The 25919-nt window shown below is 35.6% G+C and overlaps 1 protein-coding gene across 1 annotated transcript; it reads right to left on the reverse strand.

The window, feature by feature from the left end:
• Positions 1 to 790: 790 nt before the first annotated feature.
• LOC129797990 (uncharacterized) lies at positions 791 to 25914 on the reverse strand. Its single transcript, XM_055840918.1, has 6 exons — positions 25720 to 25914; positions 24698 to 25484; positions 17722 to 20505; positions 12615 to 13291; positions 6083 to 7934; positions 791 to 1738 (listed from the first exon to the last, which is right to left on the reverse strand). Exons 2-6 carry the CDS (start codon positions 25416 to 25418, stop codon positions 1128 to 1130), a joined length of 6645 nt encoding a protein of 2214 aa, XP_055696893.1. The 5' UTR covers positions 25419 to 25484; positions 25720 to 25914; the 3' UTR covers positions 791 to 1127.
• Between the last annotated feature and the right edge of the window lie 5 nt (positions 25915 to 25919).

The following is a 25919-nucleotide window of genomic DNA, read 5'->3' on the forward strand; positions in this document are numbered from 1 at the left end:
ACACTTACAAGGATTTTTCTACAGCATCTTGTTCGTACAGGCTGGGCTCTTTTGTTTCTTTAACCCTGTACAACCTTTAGAAATTGGAAGAAAAACTAAATTTTCTATAGAAGTTTGAGACGTAAAATAAGTGTCCGATATTGCAAACTGTCCGAAATTTGACACAATTCCTCTACTTTAAAGGCGTCTACACATTGGGAGCAATTTTCGTCAAAAATTGCGTTTTTGACAGAAATTTGACGTTTCCCCCTACAACGCTGCAGGGAATTTCCTTCAAAAAAGCAATTTTTGACAAAAATTGCTCCCAATATGTAGAGGCCATAACCCTTTAAGGACGAGAAGGTCAAAAATTGAGGATCAGAAAAAATCATTTTTTCTAACTTTTTAGAGCAAAATACAACTTTAGACACTTTAGAAGACCGTAGGAAAAGTTTCATTTTTGGGTCACCGGTGACCCAATCGTCCTTAAAGTGTTAAAAAAAAGAAACCACAAATTTTCTTCATTTTAGAGAGAAAATCGATAAAATTGAACATTTATTTAGAAGAAAAGCCCTTAAAACGTTAACAAATAGGTTTGATATCTGAAATTTCTTAAGTAAAAGAAATTCGCTCAAGTTATTTAGATCTTAAAAACCATTATTTTCACTGCAAGTTAAAAAAAAAGCATAAAAGAAATTCATTTCAATTAAATACTGAGTAGAAAAAAACAAACAAATTAATCATTTGTTTCTCAGTGTTATCTGCAGTATTATTTGCTCTTGAAACTTCAACAAAAACTTTAAGAAAAAAGTAGCATGTAACACTAAATTTTATTTTCTGCTCGATTGTAGTATAAACTTTTTTTTAAATTTTTTAAACCCAATTTGGATTATTTGATGGAATTCAAAAAAATTGATATTCTGTAAGAATATGCTCTCATATAGGAATTATTAAATGTGTAAACTTTTACGAAGGATAATTTCAAAAAAATATTTTAAAAAAGAAAAATAAACTTTGAAGAGAGATATCTCTAAAAAAAAAGATATTTTTTGAGTAAGGGAATTCAGTGCGTAGAATTTTCTGTCCACTGACTGCAAATGGATCAACAGTAGAGGGATTTATCGGGCAAAACAGCCCGAAGAAAGGGTTTACTGCCATTGGGAATTGGTCTGGGGCGCCTGACCAGCCGGCGCGGGATACACGGGGTAATTGTAGGGGGGATTCCCATAGGAATTCCCAGGATATTGAGGATCATGGGGAGCAGGCGGTGGGACTGGTGGCAGTGCCGAAGGAAGGGGCTGATATCGGGAGGGATCATAGTCCCCGGAAGATGGATACGAATGGGTGGCAGCCGGAGCAGGAGGATGATAGTATCCACCCGGAGGCGGATTGTACGTGTAGGATGAATTTTGCTGTGGTGGCAAATACGACGAATTCTGATACTGTCCTCCAGCATAATTAGCCGGTGGCAAGTGACCGGAATCTGGATGATTGGGTGGTGCAGGAGGAGGATTCGTAAAGGTTGGGGTATTATCGGGACGATGAAAGGCTGATCCTGTAACAGGAGCTTGTGGTGCTGCATTGTAAGCAGATGGAGGAGGAGCCTCGTACGGTGCATAATTTGATTGTTGTGACTGCGTTGATGGTGCAAAAGTTGCACTTGACGCCATTGGAACTTCAGGAGCTGTCGTAGGTGCCGGATAATTTGCTGCCTCAACAACTGGAGTCTGTGGCACTGTCTGACTTTGTCTGTAATGGCCTGAAAGAGAAATGCTCAAGATATTCCACAAAACACAAACCTAATTCACAAAGAATCTACTAAACATCCAAAAATTTGTACAAGAAAAAAAAAACCTAAAACAGATTAAACCAAAACACAAATTTTAAACAAAACACAAGAATATTAAAAGAGTCAATTTATAATTTTTATTAAATCAATTTAGTTTTTGCTTAAAAATATTTTATAAACAAATTAAATTCAAAGGGTTCAGCACTATAATAAGAAAACTTAAATAAAAATTAAGTGAATATATACAAGGCTTTTAGAGGTTTCACGATAATGTAATTTGGCAAATTTTGATGTTATACTAGACCAAATGGCCCTTGGCTAAATAAATTAAGTGAGCTAGACGGTTTTGTTTCAAAAACAGCCTTTTCTTGCTCTGAGTGACAGAAAATATTGACACTTTTTCCTCCGCATGGGGGCGTTATTTTCTCTCACGGATGGCGCTGGCAACTGTTCTCAATTTATTTTAAAAATATCCAAAGTTTTTATTAAAAAATTCAGCCACGAACATTTTTTTTCATTTCTGTACAGAGTTTACCAGGGGCATGACATTTCCTATGTTTCCCATATGTTTCTAGTAAGCCGAAAAAACTTTTGAGTTTATTAGCTGTTTTCTGCCATTGTATAATGATTTAGCAAAAATACTAATACAAAATAAAAGCCAACTTAATAGCGAAGAGGCAACCGAAAACTCTAAATTGGCAACCTACGCAGTTTTGGAGATATCTCGTGAAATGTGTACGAAAACGGAAAAAATTACACTAAAACCGGTCGCATTTTTCAGAGCTAATATCATCCCCCTGGAGTTTACAATTCGCGCAAAGACTTTCAAACAAAACGATTTAAGTAAGTAAGCCATGTCAGTTCCTAAAGTTTATCCCTGTAGCCGATCGGCCGCACAATTTCACAGTAACAGAAAATTCCCTGGAATTCGTCTTCTATTTTTCCGCGAGAGTTTCCGTGGAAATAAACGCTAATATTCCGCTTGGAATTCTGCGGAGTTATCAGCTTTTTTTCGCGTGGATTTCCTGGAAAAAAAGTCCGAGAAATTTTCTTGCAACATTTCTGAGAGCATTCCCTGAAAATTGTTTCAAAATTTCCTTTGAATATTCCGAGTATATTTTCTGATATCTTTCCGACCAAGATGGAAGTAATGGAACTAAGCGCGAAAATTCTGCAATTATTTTTCGCCCTAACGCTATAATTCTTGCAAGCTAGACATAATCAAATGCAGGATATGGTAGCAATATTTTCAATTCAAAAGTAGAACAATTGAGTGTTCGTTCGTCTGATAGATGAACACTCTCCAAGTTCTAAGATGCCAATTGGCACTGATCGTCCATATTTGTGGATGTTTTTTTCTGGAAATTCTATATGAAAGTTCCACGAAATTTTTAATCAATTTTTGGAAATATTTTGAAGAAAAATATATTTAAAAAAATCCACTGGAAAAGTCGTGGAATTTCGTAATATTAAACCACGAAAGCCTCTAAGGCCGTTGTATGGAGAATTTTGTTGGAGTTCCGCAAACGTCCTTGGAACGCTAGGAAGAAATTTAGCGTCAAATTCCATCTCGGAAGCTTACGCGGATTTTGAGCGGTAAAATCCAGGGAATTCCACGCGGATTTTTAGCGGTAAAATCAGCGGACATGGCAGAAAAGGCTGCTGGAAATCCAGTGGAATCCCTGCGGCCGTTGGCTATAGGGTAATTGTTAAAGGTCCCCATAGCAAACTTCTGCGGAAATTCCATTGGAAATTTTGCGTCAAATTCTGCTCATTCCATGGAATTTGGAAGCTAAATTTCCGCAGTCTTCCATGGAATTTTTTCAAGGAGAGGCCATGGAAAATTTGAACAATATTCCATGGAAATCTAGCGTCACTTTCTAGTGGAAGTCCATGAAAAGTTTATATGGAAAATTACACGTGAAATGTCCGCGGATTCTACTGAAATTTTCCATGGAATATTCCAGAAGTTTTCCTATGGATTTTCCATGAATTTTACCGCAACACGTCCCCTTTTTTGTAGGAAAATTCCTGCTTATTTCCTGGGGAAAATACAAGGAATAATTCCACGGAAAATTCCACTACCTTTCCATACAGTTTTCTAAGAAAATTCCACACGTTTGTTTCTTCGCTTTACCGCTAGACAATGTTTGTGGTGCTACAAAATAGATTAATTATTTTGCTCGAAAATTTTATGCAAAGATCTTTAGATATATGCGAGAAAATCGAATGCCAATATAGCCTCACAGCTCAAAGTAACCCGAGCTCCCCCTATCAGTACCTACAAAATGGACCTAGTTCCATTTCTAGAAAGGTTAGACCACCTTCCATATATTTTTGTCTAATAGCCCTTTCAGTCTATAGTTGATTTTTATAACTCCAGTAGACTCTCGCAAATTTGGCTCTTTTAAGATCGGGCTACATTTTAATTCGGGCAGCGGTTACATTTGAAAAAAGTTTGTTGTCATTTTTCAAGTTTGATTATGATTATCAAATGAATCAAATATGCTCAAATTTGGCGTGATTTGTCTTAGTTTTGATGTGATTTTGCATTATTGAGGGATTTTCATGCAATTTATGTTATATATGAGTGTGTAAACTCAATATTTATATGCACATGAATAAAAAATCGTTGCATTTCAAAACGTTTGTCGCCCGAATTTCTGTCTAATTCGGCTGACATTTCGGTCCCATATGCCCGAATTTGAGAGAGTCTACTGTATCGACTTATTTAGTTCAGTTATCAAACATTAATCCATGACAACACCAATTGTCTCGTACACGGTAAAAAATTTCGCCATATATTTGTTCCAAAAATTAGCTCGTCCACGGACACCATAATTTTTGGCACAATCTTGTTCATTTTACGAGACTCAAAAAGATAATCAATATTAGTAACGAATTTGTTCCAAAAAGTAGCTCGTCCACGAACACCGACAATTTTTGGAATAAATTTGTATCTTCTAGGAGAAATAAAAAGATATTCAATATTAGTAACGAATTTGTTCCAAAAAATAGTTCGTCTAGTATAAAATCGTATCCCTCCTCTCACACTCAGTAACCCGTCACCAACGAAGCGAGGAGAACGCCAAATCTGTGGAAATTTTCGTGCTACATAGTTTCACTTTTTTTAATTGCTGCCAGCACTCGCATATGATTTCGTCATGCACGCTTCTCTTAAAACATTCTTAAATTGATTTTTATTTGATGTTCCTTATGAACTTTCGTCACCGAAATCCATCTCGACTGAAGTATAGGTCTTAACTGTAAGACGAAATCACTTACACGAATTTGTTCCCGACAATGGGAACAAAAAGATTCCCCATATGAGTAACAAGTTCGTTCCAAAAATTACCTCGTCCACGGCATATGTTTCTAGCGAGCCGAAAAAACTTTAGAATTTATTCGGTGTTTTCTGTTATTGTGGAATAAATTTTCAAAAAGTACAAATACAAAATAAAAGCCAATTTAATAACGAAGAGGCAACCGAAAACCCTAAATTGGCAACCTACGTGGTTTTGGAGATATCCCGTGAAATGTGTACGAAAACAGGGAAAAAATTACACTAAAACCGGTAGCATTTTTCAGAGCTAATGTCATCCCCCTGGTCCACGGACACCGAAAATTTTTAAAACAAATATGTTACAGATGTTGGAATAATATTGTTATAAAAATGTACCAATTTGTTTCTCACAGTAGAAACAAAACAGCCGAGTGCAACAAATTCTATTCCAACTTTCAGGAACAAATTTGTATAAAACGTAAAAAACTCAAATTTGTAGACATTCCAGCGTATCAAAACGGTTCCTAAAGAAGACTCTAACAAAATTGTAACTATATTTCGTAACAAAACTGTAAAAAAAACTTTTTGGAACAAATATCTTCTCTATGTACAAATTGATTCAAAAAACAAAATTTGTTTCAAGGTAAATTTGTTCCAATATTTTGGTCAGTGTCCAAAAGTTTTTACCGTGTACAATACACCATTTCATATTTAGCCGATACACTTTATCTCCTTTTAAAGGGAGGAGAAATTTGAAAATTTTGCAAAAATTAATAAAAAATGAATAAAAAATTTACTACTATCGACTTATTTAGTTCAGTTATCAAACATTTATCCATGACAACACCAATTATCTCGTACAACACACCATTTCATATTTAGCCGAGACACTTTGTCTCCTTTTAAAGGGAGGAGAAAAATTTCGAAATTTTGCAAAAATTAATTTAAAAAAAAATTGAGACATCAAAATTTGCCAAAATCCTGTACCAATTCCCAACCACCAAAAATTTACTATTTCCTGTATCTCTTACCTCCAAAATGTCCGGGAGTTGAATCCTTGTGCCTGGAATTTAGCTGTTGCGCCGATTGATTCTGGTAGGAATTGGGCTCAAGCGGTGTAGTGTAGTAGGGAGGATGACTGGGATTGTACTGCCCAGGCAGAAGATGTTGCTGATTCTGTGCATTCCCTGTCACTTCTGGCGGTCCATTGGTACCTTTTGGCGACTTTGGCGTGGAAACTTTCCTCGCCGGTGAATCTGGCTTGCCATCGACAATTGGCAATGCTGGACTTTTGCTATTGGCTTTCCGGCGATTTCGTGGCTTGGGCTGTTTGGCCTTAGTTGGATTGCCAATGGGATTAATAATGGGTAATTGAGGTGTTTGGGGATTTGTTGGACTCAATGGAGCACTATTGGTGATATTTGACAATGATGCCTTGTACATTGACTTTGACTCATCAATAGCCGATGTCGTACGTTCTAGGCAACTCAGGCTACTCTGTTGGTAGTCCCCAGTGGGATTTCCGTAGGATTCGAAAGTTGTGGAGCTAGATCTGTAAGTTGGTGGTTGTTTGTAGTACGGTGACATTTGGGATTGATGCTGAACCGGGGGCATACGATGATGGACTGTGGGAGATTTTAGACGATATCCGGCTTTTGTCGGAAATTGTGGATTTGAGGCTGGAGCAGGATAATTCTGCTGGGGTGGCATTTGTTGGGTCATTCCGTAATTGAGGGGTTTCTTGCTTCTCCCGATGAGATTTGGTTTATAGACAGTTTTCTGCCTCATTGGAGGATCATTGTCATCATCAATGGTGATTGTGGGTGGAATAGGTGGATTCTGGCTATTTGGGGGCGGTGGAAAGGATGTCTGAGTAGCCGACGGATTGCCCGGAGGCATTTGCCCAGGTGCATTGTAGGGATTTTGCGGTTGATGGGACATTTGTTGATGATGAGAGTAATACTGTGATTGCCCATGATTCCCATAATTGTAATGTTGCTGATACGGTGGATATTGATGGTAGCCCTGATTGGCATATGGACCACTGTCAAATGTCCCCGGAACAGGACGTTTTCCACCATCTGATTCTGCCGGATCAGGTGATAGCATAATGACATCATCGGAATTTTTATCCATTTCACTCCCATCACTGCTATTCCCCTTAATTTTCCCATCAATCTTCTGCTGCCCGAGAGTTGCGTACGGTGCGTAATTGTTATTCATGCCCCCTTGATTGATTGCCTCATTAGGTGCTGGACGTATTGTTGCCGATCCTTGATCCACAAAATTTCCCTGATTCCCAATACTAGGCCCCAAATATTTTCCCCCACCAAATCCACCTGAATTTCCCTCAGAAGAAGAACTCTTATTATTTTCACTTCCTTCACGCTGAAATTGATTGATATCCTGCATTTTTGTCCCTGGGAAATCATCCAGACTCTCACTACCATTTCCCACATCTTTATCCAAATCAATAACCCTATCATCTTCACCTGCATTTGGCATATTTTGTCCAGCAAGTGCCAATGTTTCACTATCACTCATTTCTTGACCCATTGGCAAACTCTTCTTCTCACAATCCTGCTTACCCTCCTTCCCATAATTCATCTTATACGCCGTCCTAATGGCAATAATCTTTCCAGTCTCTAATTGCATATAAATACCTTTTGGTGACTTCAGTACCATCACCTTTTGTCCAGCCTTTAAGACAATATTTGACTTTTCTGAGGAACTCGTGGGAATAACAACATCAAGTGGTAACGTCATTTCCTGTGCCGTCATTCCCTGCCTCTGCCACACTTCAGCCGGTATCCACCGTGTTTGGCGATTCATCATATTTTGACGACACGTGGGATCATTCATTACCGCCTGCATAGGACGAACCTGTTGGCACAACAATCCCCCCTTTTTCACTCTCTGACTTGCAAAAATTACCTCCCAATAAAAATATTGCTCTTTTTTTTATTTCTATCTTTGACTGTTGACGTCAAAACTTTAGTTTTACTTGCCATTTCGCACATTTAAAAAAAATCAATTGATTACAGTCATTTAAAACAAAGAAAATACCTTCGAGAATATACATTTCATAGATCATTTTTCATCCAGTGCTATTTATTTAACCTGCTTCATTCACACTGAAGACAATGGTAAAGTAATTTAGGGTAGGGTAAGTCTGCCAAATTCCGGCCAGCTTGCAATTTCGTCCACCTTTTTTGTTCATTGAATTTCCATAAATTTTTACTTTTTACATACTCTAGAGATTATACAATGCGAAAGAGTAGCAAAAAATGTAGCTTTGACAAACGAGAAGACGTGAAAAAGATATTGGAAGAATTCCCGAAGGGCAAGGAACTATGAGAATGAAGGTGGCCGAAATAGAGCACCAAAGCTATGTCTACATTTTTATTCATTTTAAAAAGTATTAAGAATGATTTTAGAGTAAATAAAGACGGTAAACCCTTTACAAGGTGTTGGGGTCGTCGTCAAATCGAGTGGACTATATTTTTTTTGGTAAATGCTTTTATTTTGTAGTCGTCTTACAGCCGGCGAGACACGGCTAATTCCCGAGTAGATCTAGTAGAGCTAATAAGGATTGATTAAAAGTCGCCCTAAGTGCTAAATAAATCGTCTTTGTCTATACCTAATAAGACTTCAATCTTGTTCTCGATATCACCTAATATCTATTGAATCCGTCTGTCTCTATTTAATCAACCTATCGCAAAGAAAAGAAATACCCTCTTAGATTCAATAGATAACATAATTTCACAACATAATTACTCGAGAAAATAACCAAAATTCTGTAGTCGTCGTCGTCACGCGTGTCTCGCCATTAAAGTCACAAAATGAAAACAGAATGCCGGAAGGGCCTAAATTACAATGCCAAAAATATTAATTCATAAAATTTCCGTCAGATGGCGTTCTGTCCACAACACAAGGTTCCAAGCAACACTCTTTCAAAAAAAAAAGAATAAAAAATCAATTTGTATTTAAAATACAGTGCTGTCTCGCTATATGCACAGTTTGGGTACTTTTTTTGACAGTTCTCTCTTTGAATATGCACAACTTTTTTTTGAAATTCCCAACGGTTTTTTTCTTTCTTTTAATAAATTATCATTTTTTTATTGTTCTAGAATTTCCCGTGTTAATTTAAATATAATATGAAACAGAAAATATAAAATTAAGATATTTAAAAACGAGAAAAATTAGTTACCAAGAAAATAATTGTCTTTATTACTTTGTCAAAATGTAAACAAATTGATTTTGAATGCAACCGACACAAAAACTGTGCATATAGAGAGTGTGCATATAGAGAGACAGCACTGTATAACATTTCAAACTTGACACTTTGACGCTTGCCTGCAACTATGCCGAAATTTGGCACACTTACCCTATAATCATTTTAATCAGTTCTTTTTTTCTCTCAATATTGAACAGGGGAAAAACTTATTTCGTCAAAACACAAAAAAAAATTATAAAAAAGAATCTTAAGAGATTATGCTTAGTACTGATCATTAGACTCTCTAGATAATTCAAAGAGTAAGAGCATAATATATTTGGTTAAAAAAAAAACCTTTAAAAATTAATTACATGAAATTTCCTGATGTTTTCATTCTAGGAGGCATAAACTTTTTTTTTGTTTGGCATAAACATTTAATTGAGAAACTCAAAAATGCTCCAGCATACTTCTTATATCAGGAAAATCCTTTTGCATTCTTATTCTTCGTCTGAATATTAGAAGAACTGCAATACTGCAATTTATAGTTCAATCAAATTTTGAGCGCAAAAAGAAGTGCTTGAACTCATGACTTTAAATGCTATATCTGAAAAGTACTATCGCAACATTTACCGTGTAGCGGTTCTCGACCGTTTTGAACCGATTCACAAATCACTCAAAACATTGCCTAAAATTCTTTAAGAGTAATACAATTGAATTTACCGATAAAAATTAGTTATAAACCGGTTCAGAACCGATTAGAACCGGTTTAAAGCCTGCCAAGAATTCCAAAAGCTGTCCAAAGAGCGCGAATATGCTCCTATGTAATTGAAAAATACGCTCTCTTCTAAAGCCTTTTTAACTCTTGATTTTGATAACCGTATTAACACTAACCCTACCAAGACCCGGTCAAGTTGACCGGGGTTTAAAATTAACACATATTTAAACGATACAATGTCGCTAACAAACTTTATGAATTTCTTAAAATATGCATGTAAAATATATTTTTCAATGTTTAAATTTTAATTTTTTGCTTTTTTCCAAGACAAATTTGTTGAGTATTCTATCCCACCGTGGCTTGTAATTTGACCAAAAAACGACTAAAGACGGTCGGTAGGTTTAGTGTTCAGAATGATTCGTATATGGAGAAAATGTTCACCTGGATATTCTGTAAACCATATCCAAAAATGAAAAAAAGCACGATGCGTTTTCGAGCAAACCAGAAGAACATAATTTTGGTGGAGAAGGGGCGGGCTAGGCGGACAAAGAGGGGCATGTTAACCCATTCAGTCAATATACCAGAAATACTTGAGATAGAATATTCATATTTTGGGATTAGTTTCCTACAGATTAGTAGATGAATTTTTTGAAAAGAAATTTTTTTTATCTCATATGGGGGCGCGAAGAGCCGCCCTCAAACACGCGTCTTAACGGTCACTGAATTTAAATTCTGTACATTAATTCACTACAAACTTTATTGATTTAGATAGAGTAACTAGAGTAACATCTCTCGGCTTAAGTTATAAGGGCATTATTCTTAAAGGCATTAAGAATCTCACCCAAAATACACTGATCTAGATTTATCTGTCCATTTTTCAACCTAATGGTGTCATATTTGGGTCCATTGGAAAGGTCTTGAAGTTTCTGATAAATCTAAACTGATTCTAATAGGTTATGAGCCGGTAGTGAACCGATTATGTACCGATAAGTATTCTTTGACCGAAAATCAATTGCCTTAATCCAGTAACCTATTTGAAACAATCTTTCAAGTGATATCTAAATCGGTTCAAATCGATTGTGAACCGGTGTTGAACCGGTTATGAACCTATAAGTATAGTCAAGTGTGCTAATCCGGGCGCTTCGCTATCTGGATCGTTTATGCCTAATCCAATTTAAATAATATTTTTATTTTTATTTCCGTAATATAGTCACTATAGTAACATAATATAACTATTCAAGTTTGAGAAAAAGCAAAAAAATATTTTATCCATTAAATAAGTGAGTGTAATCGACTCATTTTTTAATCTTGTGCCAGCTGGGTTTTTCACTAAAAAATTTTCTACCGGTGATATTTTCGCTAATTTTCCTTGTGAAAAAAGCATTTCAAATCCAAAGGTTTAATTAAAAGTGAATTAGCGAAAAGGTGACCCAGTTAGTGCATGCTGACTTATTTCAGTATTATCATTATTTTATAAATTCTCTTTAATGTTTTTGATATTTTTTTTTAGTATTATGTTTCTGAATGAAACAGTGAATAATTCTATGGATTTAGAAGAAGTAAAAAAGAATTTTATCAGTACAAAAACAAGCGTTTAAGTAGCACTCTTCGGAAAACGATCCAGTTACCCCACTTTAATATAATTTTCGTGTGAAAATCAATTCTATTATTCTTAAAAATATTTTGTGTGATCTTTTGAGTGATTCTTTACTTTCTTTGCTTTAAAAAAAAATTCCATTTTGCTTTCTATGCTTCTTTTTGGCTCTAATTATAAATCTTCATTTAATAGAAATTATTTACGATTACAAATTAATAAAACACTGAGAGAAATCCGAAAAAGTTAAAATAACATTCCGGAAATGTTAATTTTACCCTGCAGTATTGATCCGAAATCGGTGTAAATATTACCCTTTTTAGGTGTATTAGGGGTTAAATTAACCCTTTTTCATGTTAATTTTACCCTTAAAAAGGTGTAAAATTAACATTAAAAAATGTCGATATATTTTTACACCTAAAAAGTGTTAAAGTTACGAGGAAAAAAGTTAACCGCACCCTCTTTTTTTTTCTCAGAGAATACTGTTCGAAAAACCAATGCCATCTGTGTTGTTAAAATTGAATTGCTTCCCCGGTAACTAATTTTAAAATGAGAGTAAAAGCGAAACAAATAATTTATACCTTTAGACCTTTTAAAGTGTTTTAAACTCATTAAAATGTGTTTAAGTACCACGCATTGCCGAGATTTTTTGCGTATTTAAACGTTATAAAAAAAAGTCGTTAAAACGTAATGGTAATTTTACGATCAAGGCATTAATTTTATGTAGATGAATGGAACATTATGCTTCAAGTACAATCATTGAGAAAAATTTCCAAGTGAAAAAGATAGTGTAATTTTTATGTTACAGATTATTTCGTATTTTTTTTTAAATATTCCAGAGGATGAGAATGCATTTCCATTATTTTCAGTGTGAACGAAACTCTTCTAGAAATATTTTACTTAAGAGCACTGGGATTAAAATGTATCAAAAGAAGCAATAAAATTTAGATTATTAAGTTTTTTTTTTTTTACTTTTTTTGAGGACAAATTTGATATTTGAATAAATAATTTGAGCAATTTAAATAAAATGGAACTCACCGAAGCGACAGGGCGATGAACTATTGATCCATCGGGTGTCCTAATCGCACGATACTGAGTTCCCACGCTGTTGTATCCATAACTTGGTCTAGCTGAAGCCTGCTTCTCCAACTCATATCCCCTCTGGGCCAATCTCTTCTCAGCCTGCGACAGCTTCTTCTCTTTTCTGTCCACCAACAAACTCTCATGCTGAAACGGTTCCTTTGACAGCATCTTCGAGTGTCCTTCGATAATTTTCTGCATCACCAAATCAATAAATTTGTCTTTTGAATCCGAGAAATCCTTCTCGTCCGTATCCTTTTCATCGTCCCAGCACAAACTAGTGACTTCTTTAATCGACAGATGTGCATCGGGATTGCATTCGTCCACAACACGATCGGACATTCCTTGCTTATTCACTTGCCGATCATAAATCTTCTTCTCCAGACAATTATCCATGACAAGTCGATAGACAAAGCAAGGCTTCTTCTGCCCATACCTGTACACTCGGCAGACAGCCTGAGTGTCATGGCAGGGATTCCAGCTGGCATCAAAAACAATTACACGATTGGCTCCCACGAGATTGATTCCCAGGGAACCGGCTCGTGTTGACACGAGAAAGAGATGAATGTTGGGATTGGAATTGAATTCGTTGATTAGTTTTTCCCGATCTAGGGCACTCGTTGAACCATCCAGGCCTGTAACATTAAATATTGATTTAATGAAGGAAGTCAAGGTGATTACATTTTGGGCGTGTGGTGTACAAAATAAATTAGCTTTACAGAAAAAGATCGAACTTTCCAGTTCTTGAATATTTGCATTTATAAGGCTTTATAAAATAAAATTAAGACACAAAAAACAAAAATTATTCCTTCAGATTTTTATTAAATTATTTTTATGTGAATTTAAGACAATTTAAGAAGTCGAAAATCTTAAAATTCGATATCTTCCAAAGCAATAGAGACCGATATTACAAGTTTTTACTGTACACAGCTTTAAAAGAAAAAATAATCCTCTTTTTAAAAATATTTTCCCTAAAAGCCTACATTGCATTGGACCTAGTCAGATACAATATCGGCCATAAGTTTCTTGACAAATCTATGTTCGAGAAACCAGATAGAAAAAATGATAGAAAAATAACCTTTATTTTTTCTTCTTTTCACAATTGAGTTGACTGTAATCCAAAGATGTTATTTATGTATTTAAAAAATATATATTTATTTTTGTTTCATATAAAAAATAATTGTTTTCTAAAAGTTGTTCATTTTTCATCGGCCAAAAGTTTGTTGACACATTTGTAAAACTACTCAAAATAGACGGGCAACTTTTTTTTTTAATCCAGGCAATTCACGAAATATCCAGACAAAATTGACTGGACGGTGAATATGGTGGAAACACATTTGGTGTGGCGAAAAGTAAATAACCCCAATTAATGCATTTTTCAGTCAATTTTTATCGTCGAAATGTAGGCAAAATCCAATTAGCAGTTTATTTATTAAGGCGCATATTTAAAATTGGAAAATATGAATCGTTGTAATAAATTAAGAATTTAAAGCATTCTAAGATAGAAGTAAATTTTCAAAAACCAATATAAATTATTTATATTTTGTTGAAGTTTTTTGAACATTAAATGGTACATTAATATTGCTTCATATAAAAGAAAATAAGTATTGCAATTAATGGTTTAGTACAAATATAAATGTTTCTATTTTCAACCATTTTTCCCAAAATCACTTTTACTTCCTTTTAAATTCTAAATACAATTTCAACATTAAAAGGTTATAAAATTATTTTGGTATTGATAAAGTTGTTGTCACATGAATTTTCTGAGAATTATGATAGATGTTGTAAGTCTGTAAAGACTAATTACCTCTCAAGAGTAGAATCGCAAAAATTGTATTTATTCTGACAATAAAGTTTTTATTCATTTTGTACATAAACGTGGCAAATATTATTTAAAACGCTGAAAATATGATATTTTTGATGCGTGCATTAATTGACACGTGGTGATCTTTAGAGGGATAATTGATATTAATTTTTAATTTATTATTATAATATTAATATTTGATTTATTATTATTTAATTAAACTTTTAAATAGATATTAAAAATAATTTTCTTTGGATCATTGTTGAAGTGTTAGCTTGTCGAAAATTTAGGGCCGAAATAAATCGTATGCACATTTAGCAATAAAAAAAAAATGATAAATCCATTAATCCCTGAACTATCACAAAATCTTTTTTTTTTCAGTACGCATGGAGTATTTAAACGTTTATAAAATTTTAAAACCCTCAAATTTCTTATAACTTTTATGCCTAGGCATCTTTATTTAAATAAAATAATACAAATGAATAATTTTTTCATAAGATTTTGGCAAAAAAAATTGTACCCTTCGGTCTCGAGCTGGAGGATAAAATTGTCTGGATACATTCCGAAATTCCAGCAGGTACAAGACCCAAAACCTTGTATACCCTACATTTTTTTTCGGGATGGCGAAATTCGCTTCACAGAAAACAGGCAGTAACCAGTTAAAATTTTGTCTGGATACTTTCGTGAATTGCCCCTCAGGTTTATTTTGAAGTTATGTCATTTGAAAGGCAAGTAGTCGATTTGCACTTTTCTAAAATTTTCAATGGTCAATATATGCGTATGAAAGTTGTAATAAATAATAAAGAAATAACGTACTTTTTCCTTCATTTAGAATTTAGCCTAAAATGGCAAGTTACAGAAAGTTAAAATAAGGGTAATCGTCCAGAAATATTGCCGAAATGAGTCTTCGTCGTCAATTGTTTAATTTTATGGAAAATCACGACAGGATATCCCTTTAAGGACCTCCTCTCCTTTTAAAGAATGTTGTATTTAAGATATTGCCAGGATCTTTACTTGATCGACAAAAGAGATAATTTCACAAAGGATAAAAATCAGGGCTGGAAGTTTCTTCTGCCTTTCTGATTTAATGATGCTCTCAGTAGGGTATTTCAACAAGAAAAAAATTTTTGGCACTAAATCTCAGGATGCTCTGTAAGATGAGGCAAGAAAGTTTTTCTTCGACGACCATATCATCAGACGCTGTTTAGAGGTGGCTGAACGACCCTCTATCTATGTAGAACAATTTTCTGATTTCACGCTGCATAGGATCGTTCAGACACTTCTAAACAGCGTCTGATGATATGTTCGTCGAAGAAACACTTTCTTGTCTCATTATGTAGAGCACCCTGAGACTGGTGCGATTTTTTTTCTTTTAGAAACACTCTAAAGCGGTCTTCAGACTAGAGGTCTAGCCCAGTTCCCAAAGGTCTCAAAATTCTAAATAGCAACCTATTTTATTGCCTTTTCAGAATTTAATAGGTCAGTTGTCGTTAATAATCCAATCCTAAGTTAAGTTTTTTCAAAAAAATCTTGATTTTTTTGGAAATAGCCATATAGCTAAGTCTCAGGTCTGTAGCCCGTATAATGCTCAGTGCTCAATACTGGAATAACTAAGGAATAAATTTTACCAATTAAACTTGATTAACGAGCTGCATTCATTACAATTCAACAATTACGATCAGAGCCTACTCTTTAAAAAAAAAAAAACAAAAGCAATTTGCTCGAAAAACGGTTCCCGTGTGTTTCGGGAATAAGGAAGCATTGCTGGAAAGATACGATTCTGGAAATATTGATACCTCAGAGTAATTACTACGGAGAGGACGTTCGAATAAAAAATCTGTGCCAGTTTTCATATAAAATAATTTTCCTCAATTAAAATAAAATGAGTGTAACTGGGACTGGTTTCTCGGGCGATGCACGCACTTTTATAATGAATTCACTTCAAATAGATGTCCAATTGCGTGGGGTCGACCTAAAAATTCGGTAAGGATATTCCTTTGCTTTTGTGAAAGAATATTCTTAAAAAAAAGAGTATTCTTTAAAGTGCTCACTAAAAGAAATCCTCAAGTTCGAACTTTTCACTGATCATGGAAATTTACACTCAGTCCCGGCATTAAGCACTTCGGGATTATGCACCTGACGGAATTATGCACATACAATTATGCAAGTTTGCCTACCATTGGGAGACAAATTATGAGATCATTTTTGAAATAGCCTGAATGTATACTATTTTGCGACGCGGGAAATTTAAAGATATTTGCTTATTTTTCAGTATTAAACTTTAATTTCTTTTATTAAGGTAAAATTTTTAAATATTCTAAGAATTTATCGCAAGAACTCTGGCCAAAGAGTATTGTTTGTTGATGAATTTCTTTTCAACAGTTGAATATTTTTGTTCGGACTACTTTTACTCCGCGCAAAATTTGTTCTACTGCCTATTCATTCAAAAGAAATCTCCTGCGGGTATGCAAATTTTCTCGATGCGTAATGCCATTTTGCGCGTTTTTTTCAGTCCTGCAACTGTGCATAATGCCGGGATTGAGTGTATTATTTTTACACTCCCTAGCACTCTACTTCATCAGTAAACACTATCCACTTCAATTCTTGGTCAAAAACGTCATTCTGACCTTAAAAATTGTTCACTAAATTTTATTTACACTGTGAAGAACACTTTTAAAACAGATGCATTGAGGAAACTCGAATACATTTCAATTTTTGAGATCACTTCACTTTCTCCTTAAAAAATTTTCTAGTGTGTCCTCTCCGTGGTATCACTGTGATATTCAAAAATTAATACCCTGAATAATATGTTAGAGAGAGAGATCAAATAATTCTCTCCACAACGATCACTCGATTACTCGATTACTCTAAATCAAATGGTCAAAAAGTCAACATCAAATTATCTCTGTGAATTATTATCTGAATTAATCTCTGTGAAATATAGTGAGTTCTGTTAATACAGAAGTGTTCCTTGAGAAGTTCTCCACTGGCTTTTTTATTGAGGAAATTTTGCCAACAAATTGGGATAGACCTAACTAATTTTTATCCCTTTTTCAAGGTGAAAACAGCACATAATAATAATATTCCGGGAATGGAAACTAATATTCTGGAAACAGGAATATCATGTCAATTGGATTTCAGAAGAATTTCAGGACAATCCCATAAATTTCGCTGTTAAATATTTTTCAACGTGGAAAATTAAGTACACCATTCTGGAAAATTTCTTTCCCTTGAAAATCAATTAAATAAAATGGAACTTACGGTAGTAGTTGGCATTTTTTGCCCATTTGATGTCTGTTCCCGTGAGTGTTGTCATCTGCAGGAACCTCTCGATGAGATTGAGTGTCAGGAGACTCTGGCTAAATACCAATATCCTATCGCCCAATTTTAGGCTCTCCTCGAGAATGCAGAAGAAAATCTGCATCTTTGGTGAATTTTCCAACAAATCCGCCACATATCCCTTCATCAATTCCGTGGCCCAATCATAGGGTATCACATCCTCTCTCGACTTAACACTCTCTTTCTCAGCCTCCTCAACTGCTTCATCCTTGCAATCTTTTGTAGCGTCTTCATCTTTTTCTGCTGAAGTCGCTTCGTCGACTTCTGGGATAATTGATTTCGCCTCGAGCTTAATCTCTTTCGTATCCATATCAACGATTGCTGCTGATTGATCGTCATTCGGAGCTTTTTCTGCAGATTCTGCGGGGTCTTTTGTTGGCCAGGAAGTTGGTTCTTGTGCATCCTGTGATGGAGGATTGTAGGGATATTGATTGTAATTGAGAGAATTTTGCTGTTGACTCTGATTCTGATCTATCGGATAGGACCGATTGTCTCTGTACTGATTGTCGTAACTGCCAAAAGTTTGGCCATATTGCTGACTGTTGTAGCTGTAGTCATTAGATTGTTGCCAATAATTCCCGTCGTACGGCATATTCTGATTCAAATTGTAATTGTAATTGTCTCCGTACGATTGATTGGGATAGTAAGACTGGACATTTTGATTATTTGCGTAGACATTCGGATATGATGGTAGTGGCTTGGTATCTTGATTGGGATATTGATTGTAATTGTAGGAGCTTGGATATTGATTGTAATTGGGATAGTTGATCATTTGCTTGGAATCGACCATCGATGAAACGCTGAAATTTCCTTCCGGAGGCTTGAAATCTTCCTTATTTGGCTCGTTTTTCACTTCTGATGGATTAGGTTCGGTTTTTTGAACCTCCGAAGGTGTCTCGGATGATTGTGAACTCTGCTGACTTTCTTCGTTAATTGATTTTTCGGATGACATTCCGGAATTCGCTGTGGAATTTGTTGTTGGCAGAATGGTGGCAGCAGGCTTCATTTTTCCATCCATATCAATTGTTTTGGTCGTATTGCCGGATTTTTTAGCACGAGGCTTCTTGGGCGAAGCACCCTTCTTGCCGACCGGAACTTCTCCATTGGCAGCAGCTTCAGCTACTTCTATCTCAAGATCGAGATCTGCTTCGCGTTTTTTCAGGAAATTGTACAAAACATCCGGATGATTCCAGATTTTGCAGCAAACTGCAAAAGCTTTCAGCGGATTGGGAACAGCTTTTGTCCTAACGACCTCATTCATGAAGACATCATAGAGTTTCCTCTGGAATTTTGTCATTCTGACCAGCAGAACGTATTCCTCTTTCTGCGGCAGACTGCATTGCAGCACCATGTGAGATCGTCTCTGGACAAAGCCCAGTAAAAGAGAATGCAGCACATGAGCTCTATACCTCATCAATTTGATGTCATTCGGCGTAGAGTCAATGCACTGACCATTCTGAATGGGACGTTCAAACATATTGGCAAATTCTGTCTTAGTTCCTAGATAATTGGGCCTAACAAAATCCACCATGCACCAGTATTCCATCAGATTGTTCTGCAGCGGATATCCCGTGAGAACAATCCTCCTCTTGGACTTTATCTGTTTCAATGCAACAGAAATACTCGCATGAGAATTCTTAATACGATGCCCTTCATCGCAAACTACTAGATCCGGTCCGGGTTTCACCAGAGCCTCATAGATCTCCTCAAGCACTTGCTTGTGAGCATCTGATTGCTCCTGATGCACCCTCGGATCCTTCTCTGCCTTCTTACTTCGCTTCTTCACCATCTTCTTCATGCTCAGCAACCTGAACATCTCATAACCAATCATCAAAACACCTCCCTCTTTCGCCCATCCAAGAACCACCTTGGACCGAGCCGAGAGACTCTTGTGCGAATCATTAAGAACATGAATCTTAAAATTCCTCGCACGGACCTCTCCATGGGCCGTCAGTGGACTCTTCTCCACATTCTCCGGCAGCCACATATTGAATTCAGCTATCCAGTTCTGCAGCGTATTCACCGGCATGATACATAACACAGTCTTGGAGCTCGTGTGCCTTAGAAATATATCACAGAAACAAACTAGCTGCAGTGTCTTGCCCAGGCCCATCGAATGGGCCAGAATACACCCAAAACCCGTCGATGTCTCAAAACGATCCAAACTCTCAATGATATTATCATACAAAAATCTCACTCCACCAATCTGATGCGGCTTGATGATTCGGGCAATTTGGGGTGCAACAAAGACATCCGGTTCATTCTCCGGATGACCTATATTGATAATCACCCTACCCTGATCATCAGCCACATTGTATGCATCCTTCACGTGCAACCCACTATTGTGGGGATCCTCATCAGCCTCCTCCTCCTCCTCATCATCATCAGACAGAACAATGCAATCATCCTCAGAACTACTATCAACAATCGTCACAACTTCCTTCCTTGCATTCTGCAGAGCCTCCTTCTCAGCCGCCTCCTCAGCCTCAATCTGAGCATTTATCTTCATCTCACGCTCCTCCTCATCATCAAGCGTGTCCCTTCTGCTGGACAGAGGACCACGAACTGGAGCAATACTCACCGATGGGGTAAGATTAGCCATCCGCGGCTTGGAATCATTCGAGGGAACCTTCATGAGAACTGCTCCGCCACTCGTCCCAGCCACACTCGCCTGGCCAGCTGAAGACTTCAGCAGCGACGTGTGACCTTTTGAAAAGGCAACACAGTAAAATAAAACATGAATTTTAGGATTAACAAACGCCCCTATATGGGAAGTACGATTGTTATTGCAACCAAGTCAAATAATGAAGATATTAGAAGAGATGGAACAATTCACGAAGGGGCAGTTTCAGTCTCCGCAGATTTCTTTTCTTTCTCTTTTTAAAGATTGAGAAAAGATAATAATCTCAGCTAATCTTCCTGATATACAAGGAGTTCCGCTTTGAAAGAAAACGGATTGAAAGAATTTGAATTGCCTACTATTGGGAACTCATTAATAGAGTAATTTTTAATATGCTCCAAAATGTATGCAAATATTTTCACGCAGTAAATTTAAAATACATTTCTTATAAACCGTTGGCGCGTTGGAAATAAACTGAAAAAATGTGGCCGAAAATGTTTTGCATACCTCACGGCGTTTCCATAACTTATCCCAAAGATATCTCCTGTAGATATGCTATTTTACTGTGTCAATTGAGTTAATCCGAGGATTTCGGTCTCGCGGAACTCCCTTTAAAAGCAATATCTCAAAGAATTTATCTTATAGATAAACCTCTAATAAAAAAGAGGTAACCAAGCGTTCCAGCTTTGCGAAGTGCTCAAATTCAAGAAAAAAAGGCACTCGGTCTATTTAATCGGTTTACTACTTATTAAATAAATACATAAGAAAACTATTTCTAAATAAAAAATTGTTTAAGAAGAGCGCATTTTAGAATGTTTTGGCATGAGTAAGAAGCATAAGGGAAAATGCGCCAACATCGGACGGGTCAAGTTCCGGACAACTCAAATTGTTCTTAATGGATTTCCCCTTTAGCTCTTTTTCTGGAAATTTAAAGCATTGGACTAGCTATTAAAATATAATATTATCTTGGGCCAAATTCATTTAAAACACATTAAAAAAATGAATTGTATGATACTTGAGTCGTCTGTATACATAGGCGTTTTCGCCTATGTATAGAAATAAAAATAACTAAATAAATTTAAGAAAAGTAATATTGGATATTTAACCCATTCATTGGCGATTGAAACCGATGTTGCCGAATTGCAATTTTCAAGACCTTTCAAAAAAATTCCTAATCAAGGAAAATCAGTTGAAAAATAGGCCCGCGAAGTGGTTTAACTTTCGCCTTCAAAAATTCGATATCGAAATGTTTTTTGAATATGGGTGTTTAAGGACGAAATATTCACCTTGATTACCTCTAAAACATATTCTAACATATTTTAGATATGTTTTAGAGGTTCCATAGGCGAACATTTCGTCTTTATACGAAAATTCCGTTGAATCATTCTTAACCCTCTAACGGTGTTTTCTAGGATAATTATGATCCAATAAAGTCGAAAAACCCATCCATTCTTCATTATCTCTTTTAGTTTAGGCGCTAGGTGAGAAAATATAAAATTTTTTGAAACTCTTTTTGCTTCTAAAATTCCCAATTTTAGATTTTTCAAATTTTTTAAATAAAATATACAATGTAGAATGACATATCTTTAAGTAAAAAATAAATGTATCTTAGTCAGATAACTTTAAATCGGTATTTTTATGGAAATTGGAAATGTGAGCAACAAAACGAAGAGTCAAAATGAGTTCAAACTTTCAAGAGATGTTTATAAGACTATTACCGAGGACACTATAGCGCCTTTAAATAAATAAAACCTTTATTGTCGCTGTAAATAAGATTTTTGTGAAGACCGCCTGGAGGCGGTCTCACCCGTTAGAGGGTTAATTCGAAATTGAATTTTATTAGGCCTAAAGTTATTTTGGGCAATATTTTTAGTGATTTGTAAATCCGTTCAAATCGGCTGTGAACCGGTAATGAATCGGCTATGAATCGATAAGTAATTTTTGTCCGACAATCAATTTTCTTACTCTTAAAATATTTTGTGGGATCTTTCGAATGATTTACAAATCGGGTTAAATCAGTTGAAATCCGGTAAACGATAATTGATGCGAATGTTCTTTTGAGGGTTCATCTAAGTCACGAGTTCGAGCACTTCGCAAATTTTGGGACACTTTGCCACCCCCTTTAATTAGATAATCATAGTTTTTTCTCATTTGATGATAATTAAATGAGTTCAAGAAGAAATTTTTTTTAAAAAAAAATTTAAAAAAATCTTGAAATATTCATAAATTATTTTTTAATTAATTATTGATTTGTATAAAAAAAAACTTGCACGAAATCCTAATATTTTTATCTATGAGAGCAGTGTAAGAACTCATTGAAAATCTTCTCACGTTTTTGATTACATTTACGACTTGCTTTGAGTGTTATTTTTATCAAAATTTCAAGTCAAATTTTTTTATATTGATACTATTGATCTATTTTTATCGAAAGAATGAATTTTATTTTAATTGTGAGTAATTTTTTTGAATATACTTTACATATTTTTTATTTAACAAACGCAAAAAGTTAGTTATATGCGTTTTGTATTTTAAATGAAATCAAAATTTTATCCCTTTATTCTCAAACATTTTGCATTATGTCTATCTCTTTCGCACTTAAAATTCGTTTGAATTAAGGCCTCTACACATTTTGGGAGCAATTTTCGTCAAAAATTGCATTTTTGACAGAATTTTAACGTTACCTTTAGAGCAACTGCAGATAATAATTTTCTTCAAAAAAGCAATTTTTAACGAAAATTGCTCCCAATGTGTAGAGAGAGAGTGTAGAGACAATTAAAGTGAATTTGTTGTGATGTTCAAAAGAAGAAGAAAAAGAATGCAAAAAGAGGGAGATGGATATTTCAGAATCTTTGAGAAAAGAAAAAGGAAAAAATTTCGATTTCATGAATTTATCCTGACCTAAAATATGTGACAGACGACAAACCCATTAAAAACTAAAATTAGCAAAAAAAAAAAAAAAAATAAGAAAATTTTTTTTTTTTTATTGCAAAATAGATCAGGTAGGGCAATATTTAATGATGGAATGAGGACTTATTTTACGGATTAATTTTGTTAAACAAATAAAATAAATTAAATCGCAAAAATTATGAAATTATTTTTTTTTCATTTTGTTTAAATTAAAGCATTACAACAAATCTTCAATTATCTTTTTTTTTAATTCTAGTTTTGGATCAAAATTTGAAAAGTAGCATTATGGTGTCTACACACTAGAAGCAATTTTCGTCAAAAATTATTTTTTTTTAAATTCTGACGTTTCTGCCTACAGGATAGGGGAAATTTTCTTTAAAAAGGCATTTTTAAAGAAATTACTCCTACACTGAGAAAAAAGAGGGTGCGATTAACTTTTTTTCCTCATAATTTTAACACTTTTTAGGTGTAAAAATACATCAACATTTTTAAATGTTAATTTTACACCTTTCTAAGGGTAAAATTAACATGAAAAAGGCTAACTTTAACCCCTGATACGCCTAACGGCGTTATCACACTTGCACATTAAAATTTTAATGTGATTCACATTAATTGTCGCTTGTGAGCGTCCAAATATGTTATATGTGTCTTTGAGTCACTTAATATTTGGGGTTTTTCTATTTATTGATAAAGAAGTGGACTTGGCCTACAAAAATAAGTTTAAATTTACCTAAAGCATAAATATTTTTCACATTAAAAAAATTAAAGAGAAAATCGCATTAATTTTTCGCATTAATGCTATAAATCAATTTATATCAAATTTTGCGGGCCAAGTCTACCTTTTTATCAACAAATAGATCAAATTTTGAATATAAAATGATTCAAACACAAAAATTACACATTTAGACTCTCACCAGCGACAATTAATGTGAATCATATTAAAATTTTAATGTGCAAGTGTGATAACACAGTAAAAAGGGTAATATTTACACCGATTTCGGATCAATACTGCAGGGTAAAATTAACATTTCCGGAATGTTATTTTAACTTTTTCGGATTTCTCTCAGTGTAGTGTGTAGAGGCCTTTATGGCCTCTACACATTGGGAGCAATTTTTGTCAAAAATTGCGTTTTTGAAGGAAATTTCCTGCAGCGTTGTAAGGGGAAACGCCAAATTTCTGTCAAAAGCGCAATTTTTGACGAAAATTGCTCCCAATGTGTAGACGCCTTTAGGGAAAAATAATATATCAATAGAAGGGTCAATGAACTCAAAATTCAAAGCTCAATCAGTCAGTAGGGAAACCCAAATTGTTTGCAATATCTGTGATTTTTTAGGAAGGCAAAAGAATTGGAGGAATGTATTTTATTTTACCTTGCAGCAGTGAAATCACTTTCGACTGCATTTTGCTGTTCTGCTTCTCAGCGTCAATTTGCCTCTGAACAGCCCGGATGATCTTCTGTTGCTCCTGCACCCTGGCCAGACGCTCCAACTCTTCGCGCTGGGCAGCCAGAGTCGAAGCATCCAGCTGATTGTCATCCATCACCTCCCGGATATTCTTCCGGAGATTTGTGACCTTTCTCTTGTCCTCAGACTCATCGCAGCCCTTCTTTGTTATCTCCACGGACACTTCGTCTTTGTCCACTTCGGAGAGTCTCTTGGTGTCACTCTTGGACACCGGCTGGACTGAGATTTCGCCCATTTCCCGGAGTTTTTCCGAGATGTCAAAGTCATGGGTGAGCTTGGCCAGATCGGAGCGAGAGTCATCGGAGAAGGGAAGGATTGGAGGAGACTCGAGAGTTGATGAAGTTGGGAGGATTTCTGCGAGATTTATTGGTTTCTCCATTGCCACTCCCTGCTTCAGAATCTCCGCCAAATCCGAGGGCTCTGAGTCTGAGGTGGAGGGTTTGGTGCCTGGATCAAAGACATCAGGAGGATCAGATGGGATATCTTCCCTCTGACATCCTGCTTTGACTTTTCGTCCGTCATCCTCCTCCTCCAACTTCCTCTTATTCTGCTGCACATTTTCGGGGTTTTCTGTCACATCTCTGGGCTGGCTACTCTCCTGACTCGGTGAATCTCTCTGTGACTCCATCACCACAGTTTCACTGGACAAAATGACCACCTGGTTTGAGGGGTTTGTCGAGGTACAAAAGACACACTGAAAGATGAATAATTAATGTTGCAATGCAGGTCCTTTCTGGGCTTCCTGTGGGATTAGGTGATGACCATGGTGGCTTGGGGATGACTTAGAAAGTTTCTTTGGATCTCCCTTGACAATCCCATGTGCCCATGAAGGGGGATTTGGTTGAAATTTCATGGGAATTTTTCCATGGAAAAAATGCTCATCCAATATTGACACAAAGGGGAGAATTTTTCCATCAGAACCAACTTACCTCGAAGTTTTCTCAAATTTTCCCGCAATCTGTGGATAAATATTCACTGGCAATCACGAGACAGGACACTAGAGCATCTCCTGGCACTATCACTCAATGTCTAAACACCCACATATCACTGCACTTACATCTTTTTTGGCCAAAGGGAAAATCAATTGAACCACTTCGAGTATTTCAGGCAGCCATTACTGAAGCGTCGT

The sequence above is a fragment of the Phlebotomus papatasi genome, chromosome 1, assembly GCF_024763615.1.
Source record: "Phlebotomus papatasi isolate M1 chromosome 1, Ppap_2.1, whole genome shotgun sequence".
Taxonomy (NCBI): domain Eukaryota; kingdom Metazoa; phylum Arthropoda; class Insecta; order Diptera; family Psychodidae; genus Phlebotomus; species Phlebotomus papatasi.

Excerpts from the sequence above, each read along its gene's own strand:
- LOC129797990 (XM_055840918.1), bottom strand. The coding sequence starts at position 25,418 with ATGGAGTCACAGAGAGATTCACCGAGTCAGGAGAGTAGCCAGCCCAGA. Across the intron at positions 20,506-24,697 it reads AGTGATTTCACTGCTGCAAG|GTCACACGTCGCTGCTGAAG; the intron begins GTAAAATAAAAT and ends CCTTTTCAAAAG. Across the intron at positions 13,292-17,721 it reads AAAAAATGCCAACTACTACC|GCCTGGATGGTTCAACGAGT; the intron begins GTAAGTTCCATT and ends TTAATGTTACAG.